A 25,822-nucleotide genomic window follows, 5' to 3' on the forward strand; every position below is an offset into this window, starting at 1 on the left:
AGTATGTTGCAGCTAAGCATTTCTATTCTACAATATGCTTTATGCCCAACTAAAATAAACATTGCCTATCCACCGCAGCAGACTATTCTAATCACTTTGATATTTGAATCCTTAAAAATGAAATTGGGAAAATTACAACTTCCCAAGCCATTCAATTCATTGTGCCAGAGTATCCGAGTATGGGTGAGAAGGGCTGCATGAAGCTCTTTATGACCTCTTCCTAGCACTGTCTTTCTTCCCTCTCTCCCACTATTTTTTTGAAAGATTTCTTTACTTATTTGAAAGGCAGAGTTACAGAGAGGCAGAGAACAAGAAAGTTTTCATCCCCTGGTTCTCTCCCTAGATGGCCGCAACTGCCCAAGCTATGCTGGTCTGAAGCCAGGAGCTTCTTCCAGGTCTTCCACGTGGGTTCAGGGGCCCGAGGACTCGGGGCCACCTTCTACTGCTTCCCCAGGCCTGGCCGTTGCAGAGAGCTGGATCTGCAGTGGAGCAGCCAGAACTCCGCAGGCAGCGGCTTTACCTGCCAAGCCACAGCTCCGGCCCCTCCCCTACCCTTTTTACCCATATTGTTTCAGGTCACAGCTACACTTTCCCTAATGCCCCAGGGCAGCATAGATCCTCTTTTGTCCTGGAGAATAACTTGGAAACACTTGTAACCATAATATAGATTATAAAAAATATTGGTTGTCTCTCCTACTTAACTGCAAACTCCAGGAAGATAAGCACTTCCAAACATTCAATATAGCAAACGTTCTCAGGCTTTTCTCCATTCTCAATTTGTTCTGTGTGTTGTGAGGGAGTCTGGTTTTTCACCGTGTCCTGGGTGATTATAACTTGACCAAGATCTTAGCTGGAAATTTATCTGGAGCTTCTAATTCTGATTAGCCCATGTGATTCAGATGTATAATTTGTACAATGTCAGACTCTTAGCTGAGTGGTAAAAGCTCTACCTGCTCAAAATATGTGAGTGTGTTTGCTATGTGTCTTATTCTTTCACATACAATCTCAAATTCTCACCATTAGGATATTTGATTAAATTAGAAATAGAGGCACAGGCACTATTACCAGAAGGGTGTTGCTAAAATGATATAATACATCTTACCTTAGATGTTATGTTAGATAGAAAGGACACCTAGCCTTTAATCACTGACCTATTGGAAAGAATCTATTAATTTTCACCTAGAGAGCAAGGAGAATCTATCAATTAAAAAAATCAGTCACATAATTTTGAATGAAGACGTAAGCATAATCAAGTAGAGGCAATAACTAGGGAAGACTAACTCATGGATGTATCACACTTGGAAACTTGGTACCAGACTGGAAACTGGAAAGAGAAGGGAAAGAATAACAATAATCACAGTAGGAATCTGGCACAATGGTTAAGACACTTGCTATTGGGACAAGTGCATCCCATTTCATAGTGCCTAGGTTCAAGTCCATGTTCTGCTTCCAGATTCCTGCTAATTTGAATCCAGGGAGTTAGCAGTGATGGCTCAAGTACGTGGATCCCTGTCACACTTGTCAGGGGCATGAATTAAGTTTCAGGATCCTAGGCATTTGGGGAGTGATTCAGTGGTTGGAGTGTTTCTTACTTGTTCTCATTCATTTCTCCCTCTCCCTCTCACCCTCCCTCCCTCTCTCCCTCCTCCTCTCTCTCCCCATATCTCCTGTCTCCCCTCTCAAATAAATAAAACTATGAAAAGATATCCCACAGTTAAGATACATCTAATCCACCCATCATGGTGACAGGAATTTCTTTTAAATATGAGAAAATAATTCTTTCAAAATATACTCTTGGGGCCTGTGCTGTGTGTAGCAGGTAAAGCTGCCACCTATAGTGCGGACATCCCATACCCCCATACTGGTGCCAGTTCAAGTCCCGGCTGCTCCACTTCTGATCCAGCTCTCCACTATGGCCTGTGAAAGCAGGAGATGGCCCAAGTCTTTGGACCCCTGAACCCACATGGGAGACCCAAAAGAAGCTTCTGGCTCCTAGCTTTGGATTGGTGCAGCTCTGGCTTTTGTGGCCATCTGGGGAGTGAACCAGTGGACAGCAGACATGCCCATCTGCCTCTCTGTAACTCTGCCTTTCAAATAAATAAATCTTAAAAGAATATTATGTATGAAATACAAAATGCAAATCCTAACTCAAATATATCACTCAAAAATAATATTCATGGCATAAGTACTCCTATAATTTGGTAAGGTAGCAAAGTAAATTGGTCTTGGTTATAAAATTCTATTTAGGTTAGGAAAATGTAGTTTAAGTATTCAGTATGAAGACTATTAATATTCAGGAATAGCACATTGGCTGGTTTAAGAAACCTGGAAAATAGTCTGAATTTATTATGAAGCTAATCATAATACTGAGATGTGTTGAAAGTTGGCAGGAACAAAACCTAGTCAAAGTAATACAGATTTCTATTCTTAGGAGTTTAAAACTGAGAAACTGCCACAATATATACTAATTTGAGCATCTTCTAAAAAAATGACAAGCTCTCTGAGGCCAAGAAGCCTGTTCCAAATATTCAAAGGAAATTTTTGCCTTAAAATTTCACATGGAAAAATATTGCTGACTTTGTTAGAGTACTAATGAATTCAGAAGTGGTAAAAAGAGCATTTTATTACCAATTACCTGACTTCATTAATGGAAATTTGACTTTGCTAGTTCTTTTTCACTGTGATAATGAAGTCTGTTTGACACTGACATGGTACATGACCAATACCCCCGCTTATGGGAACTTGTACCTCAGATTCTATTGTATTTTCATGTTCCTTAAGGTATTATGGAATAATGAATATAATAATGAATAGTACATGAATATTGACTACTGTATTTACCATCTTCCTCTGTCAGTATGCTTATTGGTGCACTCCGAACTCCTTCACCTTTAAGGGTACTAGCAGACACCTCAATCAAATATTGGGTATATTTCTTCAATCCTATATACAAAGAAAATAGATCAGTGGATGCTGACAGAATATCTTTTAAGAGTGTGCCAGAAGCCAACAATGAAATGGCTCTCAACTTAACAAACTTTCCCAAGTTAAAATTAAAGAAAACATATTCTTTGGCAATAGTAACTTCAAAATGATATCAGATAATGTGGAAATTGATTGACCTACAGTGTTTTCATATACCTGCACTAAGTCCTTAGCTTATTTTTTTTAAAAAAATCAGAATAGTCATATTCTTTTGAAAATAATCTCAAACCATTTATAATAGAACATTAAGCTAATATTTTACGGCCTCATTGTCCATATTAAGATTTAAGTTTAGATTTGTTCTTTTACCTTTAATGTTCTGGGTCAAAGAGGTTGCATTTATAGTTCTTTCTTCATTTCCATTGTTTCTCTTGAGATAAATTGTATATTTTTGTATGATTCCATTGGGACTACTTGGAGGAAGAAATGAGAGCTCAATCTCTCCAGAAGAAATATTTTTGTAAGTAATATTTTCTGGTGCACTATCAGGTACTAGAGAAAACAAAAAGATAAAGGCATAGAACAACTTCTAAAAATCCATTCTGCCGAAGTCCTCAGTCCAGTGCACTAGATCACTTACATACATATCTTAATTAGGCTGCAGTCATCACAAACATGCTGAACGGAGTAGAGTATAGATCAACATTTATAGCTGTATAGGATAAAATTCCACCACAAAGGAAAATTAATACTTTGATTCTACAGAGGAACATTTATAGAATGATAGTTTTATTAAAGAACTTGAGACTGTAATAGACTTCCTTGTATAGGAGAACATAGAGGTGCAGGAAAAAGAATTGAAAAACTTAAAAATTAATTCTTCCCTTCAGTAATATAATATAAAATTGTTAGCAGATTAGTTTTGTTGCACAATAAGGTAAAGGCAAGGCAAAGAATCCCCCAGAGAAATGAGGCTGCATGTGACAACCTGGCCACAAAAACTTCTCCTAAGGACAAGATATCCCACTTAAAATACTAGTTTTCTGTACCTAATAATGTCCTTGTTGTACTGCATACTATGTTCATAAAATGGTTTTCTCTGTCTACTCAAGTACAGAAACTGTATTTGAGATTTCAATCCTGGCAAAATGTTGAAAAAGATAACCTAAACTAAATGAATATTTTTCTTAAAATAACTAAACCTCAATTTAGCATTAAAACAAATTTCCTTTAAGAAACCACAGAAGTGAAAAGCTAGAAATCACTAGTGGTCAAAAAAATAAATAAAATTGAAAACTACAAACAGACAAAAGCTTCACACTAAAGCCAACTTTGTCTTGGAGAGTCTTGGTTAGTCTTGGTGACTTAGCATTTCTTTTTTTGTATGTAAAGGGACCAAATTTTATGTATTTCACATACACAGTTTTAAGAACATAATGATACTTCCCACCTACCCTCCCTTACTCCCACCTCCTCCCTTTCTTATTTTTCTTTTACTTTTTACAAAGACATACTTTCAATTTACATTATAATCACAAGCTTAACCCTCCACTGAATCCATAATTCAACAAGTAATAAGAAAAACCACTGTTCCTCAGAAGTATAGGCAGGGGCTATCACAAAATGTCAATTTCGCTCATATATGTGACATTTGGGAAAACATACAGTATTTGTCTTTTTTGGACTGGCTTATTTCACTAAGCATCATGGTCTCCACTTGCAGACATTTTGTTGCAAAAAGACCAGGTTTTATTTACTTATTTTTAAAAAAAGATTTGTTTATTGAAAGAGCTATACAGAGAGAGAAGGAGAGGCAGAGAGAGAAAGAGAGAGGGAGCGAGGGAAGGAGGGAGGGGTCTTCTATCCAATGGTTCACTCTCCAATTGGCTACAAAAGCTGGAGCTGCACCCATCCAAAGGCAGGAGCCAGGAGCTTCCTCTGGGTCTCCAACATGGGTGCAGGGGCCCAGGGTCTTAGGCCATCTTCCACTGCTTTCCCGGGCCATAGCAGAGAGCTGGGTCAGAAGTAGAGCAGCCAGGACTTGAATTGGCGCCCAAATGGGATGTCAATATTGTAGACAGTGGCTTTACCCTCTATGCCACAGCGCCAGCCCTGGTTGTATTGTTTTTACAGCTGAGTAGTATTTATTTATTATCATCGCTGTAGAGGGACAGAGAAATACAAAGTCCCAGGGCAGTTGATGGACAAGCAATACTCCCACATGAAGAGCTGGAATACCAGAAAGACAAAATTTCAACCAAGGCCAAAACATTGGACAATTCTTCGGGACACCTTGAATTCTTCTGAGGTACCAGAGAATTCCACTTGTGTAGTAACTTCCAGACTTGCGTGAAGTGATTCGTTCATTCTCAGGGAATGGAGTATGAGAATAAACCCAGCACGCAGAGAGCACAGGAAAGAAGTATTCTTCCATTCCTCTGAGTGCACAGATGGAAAAGAGAGCAAAACTGCAATGCTTTGGGATTTCAAGCCTATCCCATGAGTACACTGGCCCAAATCCATGATACCAGCACATGTGCTGAAAAATCTGCTTCAGAATTAATTAAAGTGAAACTGAAGTCCTGAGTTGCCACTGCTCCAAAGCAACTAACTGCAAGGAGTGAATACCAATTCTGTCTGGAGGAATTCAACTTCAGTTCAAACCAAACAGTTTCTCACAGAGAAAGCTTCAATCATTAATAACAATATAAACCAATTATAGGGAAAGTCAACAAAGACAGAATAACACAAATACACTCCTTCACAAACACACACAGACCAAGCAGTCAGATGTCAAAAACTTCAGATGTTGAAATCCAACAATGAAACACAAATGTATATCTTATTTCAAGAAATCATGTGTATTCTTAAAATGTGACCAAAAAATTCTTTAATCAATGACAAATAATGTAAATCACCATACAAGACTGAAAGAGATATAGAAAGGCTTCTTGGAACAGAAATGAAAATTCTCTTAATGTTTCTAATGAGCAGATTGGATAGAAGGAAGAGGAAATTTAGTGCAAAGGATGGCAGTATTGAAGGAACTATCCAGAACATAGTTCAAAGAAAAATTATGAAAAACATAACAGGGCAGTTGAGAGATGCAGATGAATAAAAACTGTTGAAAAATATCAAACTTCAAAGAAGCTCAACAATTCTTAAGTGGAAAATTTTAAAATATCATATTTAGTAACATCATTATGAAAATACAGAATATCAAAGGACAGAAGATCTTAACAGCATTGTAAGGAAGACAGATATTCTACACAAGAATGACAATCAGACAATTAACATCAATTAAAAAATACAATTCTATACCTAGACAAACAAAAGTAAAGTCAAAACATTCAGACAATCAAAAACTGAGACAATACCATCAACCCACTCTCAATAGATAAAATTGTAAGCAATTCACTTTAGGTAGAAAATATTTACCTCAGACAATAAACCACAGTTGCTAAGATAATGTTTAAAAAAACACACTTGCATAAGACAATAATAATAAAGACCAATTTGGGAAGAGAAGTTGTGATATAAACATTATTGCCATTATGGAGTCCTATAAAAAGATTTTTTTCTTTTAAAAAAGGAATTAAAGTCTTTAAACTTAGTATTCTAAATACAGTGGATATAAAAGTTAATACTAATAAATTTAGAAATGTAGAGAAATTATACAAATATAAGTGAAATAGCAGAATAAACACTACTCCATACTGACTAGTCTCACTAAATTTATAACCTCAACTGGATCATTATTTTCACTGCTTGACAGCCTGTGTGTGTATGTTTGATGTGTGTGTTTGAGCGTGTGTGAGTGTGTCTGTGTGTAATCTGTTTAGGAATTAACAAAAATGGTCAATGTGACATAGAATATATTGAGAACAAGAGATAAACTCAAATAAGGCTGGATTGAAATACTCTTTTATTACAAGACAAAGGAATTACTGAAAATTTTTGTAACAGTATAATTTTGTGATTTTGAAAAAACTCTCATTGGAATTTTAACTGTTCCTCTCAAGTTGCTTATCTACCATCTACAGTAGTCAGGATATAAATATTCAACTCTGCCCCTGCCCCTGCCCCTCCCCCATAATGTCCTTTGCAACTTTATTAATTTATCTTTGGGACATACCCAGCACTAGAACACCATGCAGATAAAGCAGGGAAGGCTTGATGACTCACAGGTTTAAAAAGTGATGGTACACTTTTAGGATTTTCTATATTAGTATACAGAGTGTTTCCAATCATATGAATTTTTATTAATTGGATCTCTTATGAATAAAATAATGATTATAATCAGTTGGAATAAGGTAAGCCTATCTAACAGTAAATAATTTAGTTTATGATGATACTAAAGGAATGTTACCTTGAGTATGCCAGAAGATTTTTGCTCAGTACATATGACTTTAATATATGTAGAGAAACTAAAAAATGCTACTTGGAAACACAATTAAATTTATAGAATTCTACAAGAATTTTAGCCAACATTTAAGTTACTACTCACTAGTGACTGTTGCCTAAAATCATAAATGTTTAAAATATTTGGTTAAAGAATTTCCATAAAGAAAATTAGTTCTCAAAAAAAGGAGAAAGAATATCTATAGTTCACTGAAAGGATAATTTGAAATAGAACTTCTTAGAGTTATTTTTGTAATGGTTTTTAATTTTGTTACTTTTTTACAAAAGTAGTTAATTTTGTCATTACTGCACCTGAACTATAGAAATAAAACTATCCTCAAGTTTGCTTATAAACTGCACACTCTGATTAAAACACATGCTAACACCTGCTCCAAACATACACTTATACAAAATTTTTCCCTCCCTCCCTCTCCCTCTCTCTCTCCCTCTCTCTCTCCCTCTCTCTCTCTCTCTCTCTCTCTCACACACACACACACACACACAAACTGATCTTCCCTGTTTGAACACGGAGAGTATTTTACTTCCAAGCATTAATGAACTCTGGTTCTCTAAACAAATAATTTCATAAGATGTATTTATAATATTTAATAAGATTTTTAAACTGTGGGTAGAGACAAACAGTTGTTCTTGAATACATCCAAATGACACCCTGAAACTGCTTAAAACCCTAGCTTCTTCTGCTATGGCCTGGGAAAGCAGTAAAAGATGGCCCTAGTCCTTGGGCCCTGCACCTGTGTGGGCGATTTGGAAGAAGCTCCTGGCTCCAGATCAGCACAGCTCCAGCAGTTGTGGCCATCTGGGGAGTGAACCAGTGAATGGAAGATCTCTCTCTTGCTCTCTTTCTGCCCCTGCCTCTCAAATCAATCAATCAATCTTAAAAGCAAAAACAAAAAACCTTTAGCTTCCTCTTTCAGCAAAGGAGCTAAATTTGGTGGCTCAATAGTGGCAAACGTGATGTGGAAAAGCCATAATGTGGTCTCCATTGTCTCCCGTCTCCACCCAGATGGAAAACACACAGACTTTTGAGACTACCTTAATTTAGGGCAGAAAACTAGAAAGTAGGGGGATGAGCACTGAACCCTGTATTGTGAGGCCTCTGGTTTCTCAAGAGTGTAAGTGACAAGAAAACTGATAGTTTTAACCTAAATGGGGGAACTAGCAAGCCCTGGGATACGTTCTTTCCCTATTCTCTTTATTTTTCTAGACAGCCTTAGAATTATTACACCAGCCCTGAAAAGGGAGCCAGGAGGCCTACAATCAAGCTCCAACTCTACCTGTCATCAACTGTGGTTTATGAGTCATTTAACTCAAATAGCTCCGAAGTTCCTCACACATACATTAAGAGGTTCTATAGAATAATTTCCAAAACTAAAATTCTCATTTAAATTACATATTAAATTAAATTCTTATATTCACTTAAGTTTTATTACCCTAGCTTTAGAGTACAACAAATAATGGAATGGAAATTAAATTCACTTTTTCAACACTAAAAGGTAAAAGTGATTTGCATTTAAAACAAACTAACAAAATTGTTTTGTAATTCATCATTAAAATATGGTGTTGCTCATGCAATGATCACTTATGTAGTATAATCTTTGATAAGCATTCATGATTATGGTGATTGTGTAATATCACAACAGGATCTCTGATGGGTATTACTTTTTTTTGAAAGGTATTATATTTCCTTCCTCATGCTGTATAGGCCCAAACCACAAAATATCACTGAAACAGTCAACAGAGAGATCCTAGATCTATTTTATAATCCATCAGCTTAGCTGATGTCTTGCGAGACAGCATATACTAAGAAGTCAGGAGAGGCTGTACACCCAGACGGGCTTGAGCTCACACTCCAGGCTCAGCACTTCCCAGCTGAGAATCCTTAAGCAACTAAACAACTACCAATTAATATAAAATAGCAGAAATAATCTTCTCTATACTGCCACATCCCCAGCAGGGTCTGGTATACTGTAAATACTTTTTGAAAAGATGAACCTCTCAGAGCTTCATGTTTTCCTTACACAATGCAGATAACAATTTAGTTTCACAATTAAAAAGACAACATGTATGAAAGCTCTCAGCAGAGAAATGGTACTTAGCAGGTACTCAAGTTATGTTTATTTCATTATATTTCCTGGTTTGGAATAACACCGAGTCACTATGTTCAACAGGAATATTGGTCCATAGTTCTCTTTCTTTGCTTTATCTTTTCCTGGTTTTGGAATTAAGGTGAAGCTGCTCTCATAGAGGGAGTTTGGGAAGAGTACAAAAAAAATGTTATGTGTAGGAACGAAAATGACATTTTGAGATTTGATTACTGTTTATAGCCCTTGTCTCTACTCCTGAGAAATAGTGGTTTTTCTACTTACTACTTGTTGAATTCTTTTTTGAGTGGAGGATTAAGTTTGTGATTATAAAGTATAGTGGAAATATGCCATTGTAAATATTAAAAGAGGGACCAGCACTGTGGAGTAGCAGGTGAAGCCACCATCTGTGATGCCAGCATCCCATATGGGCACCTGTGAGTCCCGGCTGCTCCACTTAGATTCAGCTCTCTGTTAATGGCCTTGGAAAGCAATGGAAGATGGCGCAAGTGCTTGGGCCCCTGCACCCATGAGGGAGACCCAGATGAAGCTCCAGGCTCCTGGCTTCTGACTGGCCCAGCTCCAGCAGTTGCTTCTATCTGGGGAGTGAACCATCAGATGGAAGATTGATCTCTCTTTCTCTCTGCCTTTCAAATAAATAAATCTTTAAAACATTAAAAGAAAAACAAAGAGGAGGGAGGTAGAAGTGAAGGAAGGAGGAAAGGAGGGAAAGGTGGGAAATATCACTATGCTCTTAAAACTGAATATATGAAATAGGTGAAATTCTCCCCCTTCATATGAATAAAAAGTAAAAATAAACTAAGTCACTAAAGAGGAGATGCTTTACTCAAAAATGCTGATTTTAGGTGTCACATCTATAAAAACAAAGCAGCATATCAATACACAGTTAAGTTTCAATGTGAAGGGAATATCCTGACGATAATATAAAATTCTGCTTTCATCCATCTCTTATTCCTTCAATTACAAATGTTGTCCAATCTCTATGGGGGCTTTTGTGTCATCACATTGTATTAGCTTCAGTGCACAGTCTCAAGTGGATGTTTTTAATCAAAGATAGGCTGCTTTGCCAGATTTCTAGATCCTCAGGGTCAAGGACAGAACCTCATATGTACTATCTGGCTGAACAATCTGGAATTGCTGATACTGTCCACTTATAGTCTACAGAAATAGCAGTTTTATAGAGTTCATCCAGTAGCTAGTCAATAAATAAATATTTAATGCTGTTATAAATGTGCAGATAAAACACTAACCTTGCATTTAGTTCTTTTTCAGGTTATCTTGCAGAATGGGCCTAATCATTATACCTCAAATATATGCTCATAAGCAATAAATTGTGATTATCAGGCAAAATACAAAAGCTATTGAAAAAGTCCATGGAAAATGTTCATGATGTAAAAAGTATACATGAACATCAATGCTTCTTTGCACCAAAATCAACTTACATTTTAATTCCATTTTTCTAAAAATTTTTGGAAGTGCCATCATACCTTATCTTGTGCTATTTGCCCTACCATCATAGAAACAAAATCATAGATAAATTCTTGCTAGCATTGTTCTCTTCAGGTGAGATATCCCCTCACTACCCACTCAACAGCCTCTATGATAGCGCCCTGGCCATTTCACTATCCTCATCGAGATCCAGGCCAGTCAGTTAAACCACTGCTTTTTATATATGCATCCTACATCAGAGTACCTGAGTTGGAGTTTAGACAAGAAATTAAACCATGGCTTGGGACTCCAGTATCACATAGCTGAATATCTGGGTTGGAGTCTCAGCTCTGCTCCTGATTCCAGGTTCCCATAAATGCATGCTCTCGGAGGTAGCGGGTAATGGCTCAAGTAGTTGGGTTCCTTCTGCCCACACAAGAAACCTTGACTGAGTCCCTAATTTGAACTTCAGCCATGGTCATTGCAGGCATTTCAGGGCTGAACCAGTGTGCTGTCTCTCCTCCCCTCTCCTCTCCTCTCCCTCTCCCACTTCCTCTCTCCCTCCCCTCCCCAGCCTGCCTCTGCCTCTTTGTAACTCAGCCTTTCAAATAAATAAATAAATCTTTAAAAAAAGGGAAGAAAGCAGGTATTCAACCCAAAACTCACAATGAAAGACTCTGGTTTCTCAAGGTCCTGTCTTTGAAAAATGTATTGATTTTTATTAGGAGTCCCTTTATATAAAAATCACACTTTTAAAAATTGCATAAAAAGCCTTTCCCCACACTTTTTTCAGGAAAAGAAAAATTCTGGATTATACAAAAGAGAATGACAGTTTTTAGGTTATAAAATATATAAACAAAATCACCCTTGTCAGCTAGACTTACTACATCATTTTGTATCATTAAGCAAATGAACAAACCAACCAACCAAGCTTACCCGTCTCAGCTGTCCTTACAGAGAGGGACGAAGATGACTGATGGCCATGACCAAACCTGGTATATGACCTTACAGAGACATTGTAGAGGGTATAAGGCTTTAAGTCCCTTAAAATTATGTTTGTTGTTGAGCTGTTCTTCATTAATAAAGTATCCGTATTTTTATAGAGCACTTCATATGCAACAATAATCCCATTGGGTTTTTCAGGTGGTAACCACGTCAGCCTTATTTCAGTTGCAGTAACATCAATTACTTGCACATCTTGAGGTGATGATTCTGGTTCTGAGAGAAGAAAACAGAATTTAAGTACATGTACTGTATTCATGCATCTTGCATTGGACTCTGCCTGACATAGAGGAAATAAGCACACAGCACACCACTTCCACTGCCGTTATTAAAACTGCACCTGCTATCTCTTACCATCTTCTGGAGTTCTGATAAATATATCATTTTCTTCAGACAAAGAACTTTCTCCAACATGAGTTGAGGCAGCCACTCTCATTTTGTATTTTGTGTATTTCTTTAACCCTATGAAGGACAAGTAACATGTTTAAAGTCCTTAAAATATATTCTTGGATGAACGTCATTTAACATAGGGACTAGTGAAAATAATTGATATTCAGAGGACTAGTCATCTGTATCAGCTTCCACATAATCCCTGTCTCCCAAAATTCCTTGGTTTGAGAGGTTTTACATGTTGATGATGTTTGTGAGATTTCCTACAATATGAAGGCAATAATCCAAAACTGAAAAATAATTTTTGGCACACTGCAATTTGTGTAGGTGACTTGGCACAAATATCACACCAATTGAATTATTTCACACAGCAAACTTTTACATTTTTTAATCCGAGTCTTCCATAATGAACTATTTTGATGTACCAGATAGAATGTCCCCTGGGTGAATCAGATTTCTATGAAACTAGTGATCTGACGCTTTTTATTTCTTGGTGTATAAATATAATTAAAGAACACTGTTAATCAAGCTATTTCTGCAAGTGTTTTCATGAATACCCATGGCAGCACAGAACAACAAATCTGGAATATTTTCCAACAGAACAGAATATAAAAAACATGAACTTTTTGCTCTACCTGTTATGAGAAAACTGTTATCTACAGTCGTCATCTGGAACGCTCTGTTTGTATCCAGTTCCATTGCATAAATTGTATAGTGAGTTATTTTTCCATTGGGATATTCTGGAGGATCCCAATATAACAAAATAGATGAAGAACTAATATTTTTATAGTTTATAGTTTGAATGGAGCTTGGCACTTGAAAAGAAGAATGAATGATTAATATGAATAAAACAAAAAAGCATGCCAGTGTGCAAGAGCAGCTCTGGCAGGTAATTGCTTCAAAGGAAATACATTCTTACCTTGCTCATGTGTCCTAACACTGAGAACCGTTGGTGGTCCTTCTCCCATGATGGTGAAAGCAGATACACTAATCATGTGCTCAGTGAAAGGTACAAGCTTCCTGATAACGTAAGACAGCTGTTCAGCAGAAATGTCCGTGATGTACTGATTCCTTGTAGTCACTATTGAAAATCAGTTAAGAAAAAAGGTATTTGTCTTCAAAATCAAAATTATATTTGCTCACACAGTGAAATTTCAAACTTAATTTTATGTATTTTATGTTATTTATGTTATTAATTTCTCCAAATGCTCTTCCATATAAAAGGCTGATGTGTAATTAATGTTAAATATAAAAGCATGGATGTTAAAGATCATGCTGAGTCTGACTGTGAATTCTGATGGTCCTGCAATATTTATAAACATTTTATGCCCCCCATATAACTTTGTGAACTGTTTTACACCACTGAGGAATATGAGATTAGCATTTTGAGAAAATATAACTTTAAAAAAATAAGACACTGGCTAGGAATTCTTTCTGAAAAGACAGACTAGAAAACTACATATAAATCAATTCCAGGTTTCAACAGTAGAGTTATAGAAATGAGAGTACTTTTGGACTCAAAATCTACTATTCATTCACAAAACCAAATAACTCTTTAAAGCAGGCATACTTGGATAACTGACACATGAATATATGTGAACAAAGAGTTCCAATGTTAGATTTTTACTATATTTATAATTCGCGCTTCTAAACCTCTTACTCAGCAATTGGGCCAAATTTGAAACATTTAAAGAAACATGTGTCTCATAAACCATGGACCTCTTAATTTTCAGTGTTACTCCAATTTTATTTGCATTAGAAAAATGGACAGCAAAATAAACAGATATTAAAAGACTGTGATTTTTAACTTATTCTACCGCAAATAGAACAATAAAATATTTTAAATGTTGACTGAAACAAATGCCAAATCAGAAGATAGACACAAAATAAAATATTCCTCTTGGTCAACACTTTATAAAACCAGAAAGTTAACACAAATCCGTGTCATCCACCCTAGTATTTTTAATTTCTAATATGCAACATTCTCTTTTTAGAAACAGTAAGACCCACTGACCCAGAAGAGCAAGTGTACACGCTAATGACATCACCACGTCGTTGGGGTCACCTACACCTGTTTATCCCCCCATGCACTGAAGTTGTAACTTTCTGACCTATTTACCTCCGGTGACATTTGAAAACCTATTAGTCAAAAGATGTAGAGAGTGTGAGGGCTGTAAATGATTTGAAGATATGTTAATCCCTTCCCATCACACCTGCTTTGGCAACTGTAATAACTGATTGTCTATGCAGCTTGGCTAGAGACTCTAGGGTGCTACTTTCTCTAGGAAGAAGGTCAAACGGGTTAGGAGGGGCCAGCTCCTGCCTGTGTGGCATTTCCATTTGCTGCCTGAGGTTATCCAACAGTTAAAAAAAAAATCTGACTCCAGCCCATGGACCATTAATAATATGGTTGAACTCTAAGCTAAGGTTCATATCTTTGCTAGCCAGCACTGGTGGTTTAAATACAAAACACATAAAATCAAATTTTTACCTACCACCTGGTGAAGTCTGCTCTTCAGCTCTGTTTCTTGGAGGAATGTCATTATGTAGATGATCATTGTATATGAATGAAGCAATTGAGTACAGGTCAGAAGATATTTCGGCTGAACCCTCATAAAATCCTACCATTGGCTCTCCTGTATCACCCATTTCTGGCACCACAAGATCATTTATATACTGTAATTAAAAGTAGATATTTACAAAGACTGCTTATGATGGTCAGAACTGATGACTTAACTATTAATTAAAAAACTAATAACTTTGGAATTATCATTTTTTAAAAAAACAAGTTTATTTCTCTGTCATCTCTTTTACATTCCAAGGTTTCAGTCTTAAGCTATGAAAACCTTGCATCATAGTAACACACTGTGACCCTTCTATTCCTTAAGAGACTAAGACTATATTTTGCGAAGAAGTACATCATTTCTGACTTAAGTTAATATATTCATGGTAAGACTAGATATCTTTCTGCAGGAGTTTCATGATTGAAGTTCTTTATCAACTCACCCTCAAAAAGGTGACTACTGTAAGCATACTGACTTACTGAAAATGTTTTGTTTCCCTGTCCACATGTCCTCCTTTGTACACAATATGAGAGACCTGCATGATATTATCAATGAAAAACATTTAGCTAGAATGAAGTGAAGTTATAGACAAGAATAAAACAGCCTGGTGATAGTTTTCAAATTGCGTTCATGGCTCCTCTTTCCAAGGCTCTGGACTTGAGAAATATTTGAGGTAACTGCAATGATTCCTAGATCCCATAATGTAATTCACATGTGTCAAGTTCACCAAAGTGGCAGATATGGAAGTGAAAACATCAGGAGCAGATTATGGATGTATATTACATGGGATTTTCTTAGAATAACAACATAACTGCCTCCCTTTTCCATCCCACATGGCAGAAATGATAGAAACAGAGTGAGAAAGGGGTGTTTCTGCCAAATAATGTTAGAAAATTATTCAGAATGTTAACTTTGGAAAAAAGGCTAAACATAACTCAAAATGTTGCTTTAAGAGACTGAACTAAGTGTAAAGCATGGGTGTAATTTTGATTCCAATTAGAATATACCTTCAAGGCTAGGTAGGATAAGAAAACAGTGTTAGTGATTTTGTTTAGCTGTGATTATGGAATTACTGAATGGATGAAAACATCCATTAAAGATGTGCACTTAGTTAGGCACATCTGACCACAATGAAGTCTGAGATTGACCTTAAATGCACCTGTAATAGTACCAAGAGGAACAGCAGCCAATTGAGGCAAGACTGGTACACTTGTATTTTTTCCCTCCTTTACATTCATCTGAAAATTTCCAAAATAAAATAGTTTGAATAAAATGTGGCAAAACTATTCACCTTCAGTTAATTCTTTACAAGTTTGCTTCCAAACTTACCTCCAAAATATTTATTAAATTTTTTATTAGATTTATTAAATTCTTTATCAAGTCCACATTCTTGTACTTTCAGAATTCATAACCAATTCATAATATAGGCTTCAGTTGTTTTTATAATATCTGATATACCTGTCTTGTAACTACTTTACATGTTTTGGGGTTGTTTTCACTCCTGGAGTCCAAGGCTGGCAGTCTATCCCTTATTAACAGCAAAGTATTAATACTTATAAAAATAAAATATGCTCAGGCAATAACTCTGAAAGGCACAAAATTTTAGTGCAGTAAAGTGTCTACAAAGGCAGTTTGTTTAAATATTGACTTTTCTGACAGATTAAAGAACAGAGAAATAATTCCAGAAAATCTCCTGTACACCAAATAATATTTATGAAATAAAATGATCAGATTCTTATTAAATCATTAACTAGAAAAAATACTGTGCCAAAAGCAGTAGAACACATGTAACTTCTCAAGATGTTTTGATAAATAACTAAGTTGGGATAGGGAATCCTATATGAGGCATAGTAAGGTTTATTCCAACACTCAGTTGAGCAAAGCCTCTGAGGGAAGTCAGGGAGGGCACACATCACAAACATAATTTAAAGATGCTCTGGTGTTCCAGTCCATAGTTTATGCCTAAACCACACAGCTGTTTCTACCATCAATCAGTCACCCTTAGACAATGTACTGTGTACAAAGCATTGTAGAAGAGAGTGAGTAGTACAAGTAATTTCCTCCTGGACTATGATTTTTGCATTAAATCTCTCAAATATTTTCTCCCATGTGAGACAGTCATCAAGCTAAACCACAGCACACCATCAATTAACCAGCTTAGGTATCTCTGCTGACAAACTGCCATTTCAACATGAGAGTTTAGCTCAATACTTTTGATTCTGTGAACTTCTATTCAATTCTGGCATTCAATGGAAAGATTTTACCTAACTTTGTCAATTATCTGTTGGTATTGTAAGAAATCTGACCGATACTAATTATGCTTAAGTGTGCTATGCCATAAATATTTCTCATACTTGGTTTCTCTGAAAAAGACATTAGAGTATACGTTAGGTTTCAAAGGAGAAAAAGTACTAATTTTAAGAGCAAAAAGAATGGAAAAGAATTGGAACTTATTAGAACTTTAGAGAGTAATGGGAAGAGGCAGAGAGAATCAAGAGTGGAAATGAGGCAAAGGGAAGGGAGAGAAGCCCATTGCAATGCCTAAAATGTTTGGATTCACTGAGTCAGTCTTGGGTTCTCAACCTCAGCACTATAAATATTCTGTACTTCATGATTCTGTGTGGGGAGCTGCCCTGTGTATTGTAGGATGTTTAGCAGATTCATGGAAGCATCCTTCCAATTGTGACAATGCAAACATCTCCAGCAACTACCAAATGTCTCCTGGAGTGTAAAATTCCCCCTCGTCGAAAATCACTGAGTTAGGGAATGTCACAATTCATCAACATGAAAGGCCTTGCCCATGCTACCCAGGAATCTTTGGAATTTACATGAAGAATTAAAAGCCTTCAAAGGTGAATTCCAAATGCACCTGAGTAAACTAGCTTGAATTTGCATGGAATAATCTTCATCATAGCAAATGGTATTTTTATCTTTTAAAAAACACCTTATTCTATCTGTCAAGACTCAATCTTTGGAGGTCTGCAGAATTGAATTAATAAAATGTTGTATTTATTCTTAAGAACTGCTATGATATTTTAACACAGGCTATGATATGGTTTATGCTGTTACCAGAAGTGGTAAGAATAAAGTTTATAACCAGAATATATTTGGAAACCCCCAAACGATACTCTATCATTCTATACATTACTTGAGTGAACACATACTTAAGAATTGATTATATTTATGTTCCATTATGCTTAATAATGCGAGTTTATTTCAAGTTATTCCCAAACAATTCTTGGATTCTGTTTCAGTCTCATTCCATTTTAATTGTCATAACATTTACCTGGCTTTATTTTCACATTCATTAGTGCCAAACTAATACACTGGAAGAATATGTTGGATTAACCCATCAAGGTAGCATGTACCAATGTCATCTTACTAGTCAAAGTGATCAGTTTCAACTCACAATTAATCATAATGATAGGACTAATAGTCAAAGGGATCACATAAACAAGACTAATGTCTGCTGATACTAACTGAAAGAATAAAAAAGGAGAGAACAATCCAACATGGGAAGTGGGATACATTGCAGACTCATAGAATGGCAGATGTCCTAAACAGCACTCTGGCCTCAGAATCAGCCCTAAGGCATTCGGATCTGGCTCAAGAGCCCATAAGAGTATTTTAGGCATGGAAAGCCAAGACACTCTGGGAAAAAAAAATGACCTAAATCAAAGATCTCTGCAAGTGAGATCCCAGTGGAAAGAATGGGCCATCAAAGAAGCAGGTACCTTTCTCTGAAGGGAGGAGAGAACTTCCACTTTGACTATGACCTTGTCTAAATAAGATCAGAATTGGCAAACTCAAAAGGCATCCATAGCCTTGGCAACTTATGACAAGCGCCTAGGGTGATTAGTGATGCCATAAACAAGAGTGTCAATTGTTAAGTCAATAACAAGAGTCACTGTGCACATACTCCCCATGTAGGATCTCTGTCCTTAATGTGTTGTACAATGTGAATTAATGCTATAACTAGTACTCAAACAGTACTTTACACTTTGTATTTCTGTGTGGGTGCAAACTGTTGAAGTCTTTACTTAATATATACTAAATTGATCTTCTGTATATAAAGAGAATTGAAAATGAATCTTGATGTGAATGGGATGGGAGAGGGAGTGGGAGATGGGAAGGTTGCGAGTGGGAGGGAAGTTAAGGGGGAGAAAAAGCCACTATAATCCAGAAGCTGTACTTTGGAAATTTATATTTATTAAATAAAAGTTTTTAAAAAAGAATATGTTGGATTAAAAAAAAGTATCTATATTAACCTTAGAAATTTATAATACGAGGCAGCAAGATGATGTCTGTGGGAGAAAAATGCCTCAGGTTTCCAACTGAAGAACAAGCATGAGATCTGAGCTTGAAATACAACTGTAGAGCAGTCCAGGAAGAGAAAACTTCAGGGATTTTTCAGAACTCAGTCTTGGTGGAATGAAGCTCCCAAATAAACTAATTTTGCTTTTTAACTGTTTTGATAGGAGGAAAAAAAAAACTCCAAGGAGAAAATAATTCTGCTCAATTTGGCTCTAGCCAAATTACATACAGAATGTTGTGTTCAGTTGAGTAAGAGGATCATTGATAAACTAGAAATATACAAACAGTAATCCATGATAGGAAGGGATAGGAAATCCTGAGTAATCAAAAACAGGATATTGCTGGTGCCACAGCTCAATAGGCTAATCCTCCGCCTTGCGGCACTGGCACACTGGGTTCTAGTCCTGGTTGGGGCACCGGATTCTGTCCCGGTTGCCCCTCTTCCAGGCCAGCTCTCTACTATGGCCAGGGAGTGCAATAGAGGATGGCCCAAGTGCTTGGGCCCTGCACCCCATGGGAGACCAGGAGAAGCACCTGGCTCCTGCCATCGGATCAGCGTGGTGCGCCGGCCGCAGCACGCTGGCCACAGTGGCCATTGGAGGGTGAACCTACGGCAAAGGAAGACCTTTCTCTCTGTCTCTCACTGGCCACTCTGCCTGTTAAAAAAATAAAACAACAACAACAAAACAGGATATTAACCCTTAGAAAAACTGGAACTACTGTCTTCAATGATAAAATGTATATTGTATACGTATACACAATTGTATAATTACAACTACAGAAAGATTACCAAATTCAGGACTAAACAGTTTATCCTTGTGACCTCTATACCTCAAAAAGATAGACACTATTATCTCCATTTTACTATCACCTCTTCAAGTTCATAAAACTAGTTATGGTAGAGGTAGGATTCAAACTGGTTTTCCTGGTTCCAAATCCTATGCTTAAAGCCACTATAATTTACAATATATGTACAGAGAGGAGAGTCAGGACCAACTGTCTAAAACCATTGGACAACTGTTTCAGCTCAAAGTAGTTAGAGACCAGGTTGATTTCTTATTTATCCTGTATTTCCTAGACCTAAAGAATGCCTGGAATTTAATAGTTACTTAAAAAAAGATGTTTGTGGGTTACTTCAAAGCTTATATACTAGAAGCTACTTTTGTCATAGTAAATATACCCTGTTATTAAAGTTGATCAAATATTTTAGCAATGACTTGATTTCCAACCATTTATTAGTATTGTTGTAGATAAGATACATATATAAATTTGGAATTTAAAATACAACTCCTCAGACTGAGAGATTCAATTTTCTAATGTATTTTTCAAAAACTCATTTCATAATAAAAGCAAAACCTAACTATTTCAGCTTGTTTAAATAACCCCTCCTTCTTAAGAAATAAATCAGAAAGGGTCACTGGAAAAAAACAGGTTTCAATAAGGGGTATGAAGTTAGCTCAAGCCTGGCATAGGAGCAGCATATTTTAACAGTTTGAAAACTTTCATTATCATGATCAATCCCCTGTCCATACCTTTCCTATCTGCTTCACCCCAAGACATTTCTATTTTAAGTTCTTATGGTATTTATTTCTAAAATCACTAAATAATCAGATTATTTCTGTTAAATTTCATTTATTTTATTTTCTTATTTGACAGATAGAATTAGACAGTGAGAGAGAGAAACAGAGAGAAAGGTCTTCCTGCCGTTGATTCATCCCCCAAATGGGTGTTATGGCTGGAGCTGCGCCAATCCTAAGCCAGGAGCCAGGTGCCTCCTCTTGGCCTCCCATGCTGGTGCAGGGGCCCAAGCACCTGAGCGCCACTGCCCTCCCAGGCCACAGCAGAGAGCTGGACTGGAAGAGGAGCAACCGGGATTAGAACCCAGCGCCCATATGGGATGTTGGCGCTGCAGGTGGAGGAATAACCAAGTGAGCCATGGCGCCAGCCACTAAATATCATTTATTTTAGAATCTATTGACTTTCTACTTTGAGAATGAGGAGTTACATTATTTAAATTATGCACACACATCTACCTCATCTCTTCTCAACATTCTTGTTTGGTATCTTTTATTATAATGTAAATATGATACTTAAATCTGGAATGGGCATTCTCATGGGTGTGTGAAATATGGGAGATCAATAAATTTTAAGGAAAATGCATATAATGAAAAGGTTATGTATGGATTTTAAAAATATTTGACCCAAAGTAAACATATTTTCATTCCATTTTCCACAAAGTATCTCAATTATCTTTGAACAAAGCAGTAGGCTCAGAGAGTATGTTGGGTGACCTCTGAGATGGTCTTCCATTATCCTCACCTCCCATTGTTGATGCTTTTGTAAAGTCTCCTCCCCTGGACTTGGATGGAACCTGTGACTTGTACCTAACCAAGCGAGTAACACAATTATAGGCTATAACTCCCATAATCATGACAACAAACAGACCCTCCTTTCTGAGCTGGTAAAGTAACTGACCATACTGAAAAACCCATGTGGCAAGATGCTATGTGTGTCTATATGAGTTGGGAGGGAGGTAGTGGTTGGTGGGTGAAAGGAGGGCTGTAGGAGCTACGGGTAGTCTCCAGTCAACAGCCAGCAAGAAGCCAGTGCCATCCGTGCTACAGCCCAAAGAAAATAAAACTTTCCAAAAGCCTGAGAGAGCCTGGAAGTGGATTCTTTCCCAGTCCAGCTTCCAGATGAGAATACAGCTCAGCCAGCCTTAGGAGATGTCCAAGTAGAGAAACTGTAAGCTGTGCCTGGAATCCTGATCCAGGGGAGTGGAGAGATAGTAAATATGAGTTTTGAGAGGCTACATAGGAGACAGCTTGTTCAATAATAACGGGAAAATAATACAATGAGATAACAACAGTTGTCCAGGCAATGCAGTATACAATGCTGAGCTGGGGTTAGAGAAACAGGAATGAAAGAGATATAAGAAAGCCACACTGTGGAAGTAGGACTGACTGATCTTAACATTAAGTGGCTGTTAAATGCTAAGTAAATGCTAAGCTAGAGGTGACTCTCAGGTTTCAAGCCTTCACGACAGAGAAACTAGGCCCATTGTCCGAAAAGAAAATCATCAGACATGTAACAGTGTGAAAATGCTCAGTTTCCAAGCCTTTGGAACCACGGCCCCTTTGAAGGATGAAGACCATGACCTTCCAGTCACATGATCTGTGGTATGCCCAACCCAAGGAGTGAGGGAATTCTAAGCCTATAATTTGATCCCAAGTCTTCAAGCCAGAATCTCTTCAGGCCTTGTTCTTGAGATACTAAAGCTACTCAATCATCTAGATGGAGTATTTCCCTGCGTGCCATGCAGAAACCTTCAGGGGTCACTATCACTGCCCCAGGACCTCGTTCTAGCATGTGTCCCTGATCCCATATTAACCTCCTCTTTCCTATCATGAAGCAGACTCTATTCTCTCCCAAGGAGGATTCTGGATTTCTGTTGGCTTTTTCACTTTGGGGTTTTTGTTTTGTTTTGTTTAGGATAGAAGGAGTTCAGATTTGCTGAGCCCTGCGGACCAATCCCGTGAATTGTTCTAACAGGAAGTGTGAGCATCAGAGATACACAGAGCACGCAGACATCACAGTGGAAAGCAGGGCTAAAGAGTCAAGTAGGAAGCAGTGATTGAATCTGAGCTATTCTTAAAGTGTTAGGAGATGCTTGGAAACAGAGATTTCTAGATTACCAAAAAAAAAAAAAGGCAGTAGGAGCCGATGCTATAGGCTAGTGGGTAGAGCCACCGCCTACAGTGCTGGTAACCCATACGACTGCTCCACTTCTGATCCAGCTCTCTGCTATGGCCTGGGAAAGCAGCGGAAGATGCTCCAAGACTCTAGGCCTCTGCACCCTCAAGGGAAACCCTGAAGAAGCCATAGCTCCTGACTCCATATTGGCCCAGCTCCAGCCATTGCAAACATTTGGGGAGTGAACCAGCAGATGGAAGAACATTCTCTCTGCCTCTGCCTCTCTGTAACTCTGCCTTTCAAATAAATAAATAAATCTTAAAAAAAAGAAATTGTTAAAAATAGTAGAGAGCTGGGGGTGTTTTTTTTTTCCCTTGATATTTAAATTTTTAAGGCCAAAGTATTGCAAGTGTGTGTGTGTGTGTGTGTAGAAAGTATTAAAGAACCAATAATGCCAAAAACTGCAGGTAGTGGAACGGTGGTGGCACAAAGTTGGGCATGCAGAAAAGGTCACATGTGACTTTGATCACGATGTCAAGTGTCTTGAAAGTTCTTAAGACAGGGAATAGAAGCTATTCTTTGAGAAGAATGACAGTGAATGAGAGGAACAAGACGTTTTCCTGGGACAAGTACCAAGGACAAAGGAAAGGATAATAAATGAAGATACTAAGAGAAAGGTTTGTCTGTTACGTCATTTACTTCCTACCTTTTTAGGTGAATGAATAATCCTCCTAATAAAAACGAAAGCAGCAAGTCTCCAAATATTGACTTGCACAAGGTCAACCTAGAACTTAGCATATGGCAGAGCCAGGCCAAGGACCCCAAACCATTTGGATTTACAGCCTCTACATATCCATCTCCCTATATCAGCCTCTTGAAATGTGAATCCAAACACCAGTCTCATAGGAAGCCAAAGAACAGTGATAGGCCTGATCCCAGGAAGCCAGATACCATCACAGAAATGAGGAGACTTATAATGCTTCCTTTTATGGAGAGAGCATAAAGAAACTATTATTAAATATCAGGTAGAACAAAAGGTCCAATGCTAAGATTAATAACCACAACAGGTCACAACTATTTAGCACAGTGTTTTCTATATGCCAAGTACAGTTCTTAGCTCTTTATATACATGAGCCCATTAGATATCCACTGTTAACCCTTTGTTACAGAGACTCCTGAAATTCTTATCTGAGATGAGGAAACTGAGGTCGGTGATCCAGGCCTAATTCCCAGGGTAAGCTGTAATTGCAGAATAATGGTTTAAATTCAAACATTGCATCTCCTGAATCTATTCTCTTAGCATCTCCGTTGTATAATCTATAGTCTTCTGCTCCACCAGCTGAGTTCTCGAAGGGAGCATGGCTATACAATCTAACAATGGATAAAATTGAGATTTAAAGACAGATTTGTACGTTCCAAGACTTAGGTTCTCACTACTATGTCACAAAGATTATACAGCAGATAGCAGATTCCAAAGAAGCCTTTCTAGAAACTCAGCTTAAAGAGGAAGACACTTTGTGGATGGCCATTCAGTAGATTAGCAGAAGTGAGAAACCTGTCACCTAGTCCCAAGAGAGCGGAGTATCTAATTTAAGACCTTCTCAGCAGGAGCAAAGGGTTAAGCTTCTGCCCTTTGCCTGAGTTGTCAACTAGACCATCAGAGAAAGCATAACTCAACATCTTTTGCACAGAGGAAAGGAGTCAACATAGGATTAAAATTTAACCCTGGGCTAGAGTGACCAACTTGGCATGATGAGCCCTGCATGGCCAAAGTGCACTGACTACAAGGTAAGGTCAACTTTCAACAGCAAACCCCAAACTAGAAAGAGAGTGACCACAGCAGAGTCTTCAAAAAGTTCGTGGAAAATGCATACGCTGAAGAGAGTGTGCATGAATTTCAAAGTATTTTTGTACCAAAATAAACTTATTATTTAATTTAATTTTCTTCAAACTGTGTCAAGTACCACTACATGTATGGGGGAAAATAACAGCACAGGTAGAAGCAGCAGCAATGCTGAGCAAAAACAGAAGCCAGACCCTGAATAAATATTGTGTGTATCCAGTATCTGGATATGATTTAGCTGAAGAGTGACAAGGTCCTGAGGTGCATGAATACAATGAAGCGAACGCAGGGGACCGAGATTTCAGATATGGACAGGAAGAACACACTGCCCAGAGGCACAGGTCCTCTCCCTTTAAATTTGTAAAAAGACCTAAATACCGTTTATTCAGTTCTGTAAGTTTTTTTAAATCAAAAGTAGTTCTTTTAAATGAGGCAGTTTTGAGAAATTAAGCATCGCAACGCCAACCAGGACATCATAATTTGTCAACAACAGCTATTAAAAACCTCCATGCCTTTCAGTGGCAACTGTTCCAAACTGCAAGCGCACTCTTTGAAAGAGTATTTAAATCATGACAGGAGTTTCCAAGCAATTCATTAACTGAATTAGCATAATTATATTCACTTACGGATGTACTTTGGGTCCTGTTTAATTGCTCAAGTAACATTTTTCATATGCTGAAAAAGAGTCACACTCAACTAATAGCATGTCTTAAATTGAAATATGATCTAGCTAGATTATCAACATGTCAAATGTTCAATATTTTATGTTTGAAGACTGGCAAATTTTCCAAATTTTTCAGGCCAGAACCAAACAAAAAGGGTTCGCCAAGATGTGAAATCAAAGTACAATACCTCATCTTTTCCTGTGAGCAAGGTATTTTCCAAAATTACACCTGTATCTGAAGCAAGCACTTTCACTCGATATTGGTTAATGATTCCATTCGGCTGTCTCGGCTTCCTCCAAGTAATTCTTATTTGGGTGGCTTCTACCTCTGCAAGCTGTAAATCAAATACTGCACCTGGAACTGAAACAGAATAAAAATGGTACTTAAAAAGACATTCTGAAATTTCAAATAGAAAAAACCTAAATTCTTGGTTCACAATTAAAGTTACATATACAATTTTATCAAAAGAGATGA

At 37.3% G+C, this 25,822-nt stretch overlaps 1 protein-coding gene across 1 annotated transcript in view; it reads right to left on the reverse strand.

Annotated features, from left to right (window-relative positions):
* The window catches only part of PTPRQ (protein tyrosine phosphatase receptor type Q), a 217,095-nt gene that overhangs the window by 165,575 nt on the left and 25,698 nt on the right, over positions 1-25,822 (reverse strand). The window contains exons 9-16 of the mRNA XM_062202056.1: positions 25,536-25,708; positions 14,765-14,945; positions 13,189-13,350; positions 12,905-13,084; positions 12,234-12,341; positions 11,814-12,095; positions 3,295-3,477; positions 2,842-2,943 (exon numbers count right to left, since the gene is read on the reverse strand). Coding sequence (XP_062058040.1) covers positions 2,842-2,943; positions 3,295-3,477; positions 11,814-12,095; positions 12,234-12,341; positions 12,905-13,084; positions 13,189-13,350; positions 14,765-14,945; positions 25,536-25,708 — 1,371 coding nt within the window. The remainder of the gene's footprint in view (positions 1-2,841; positions 2,944-3,294; positions 3,478-11,813; positions 12,096-12,233; positions 12,342-12,904; positions 13,085-13,188; positions 13,351-14,764; positions 14,946-25,535; positions 25,709-25,822) is intronic.

Source organism: Lepus europaeus, chromosome 10, assembly GCF_033115175.1.
Source record: "Lepus europaeus isolate LE1 chromosome 10, mLepTim1.pri, whole genome shotgun sequence".
In the NCBI taxonomy this organism is placed as follows: domain Eukaryota; kingdom Metazoa; phylum Chordata; class Mammalia; order Lagomorpha; family Leporidae; genus Lepus; species Lepus europaeus.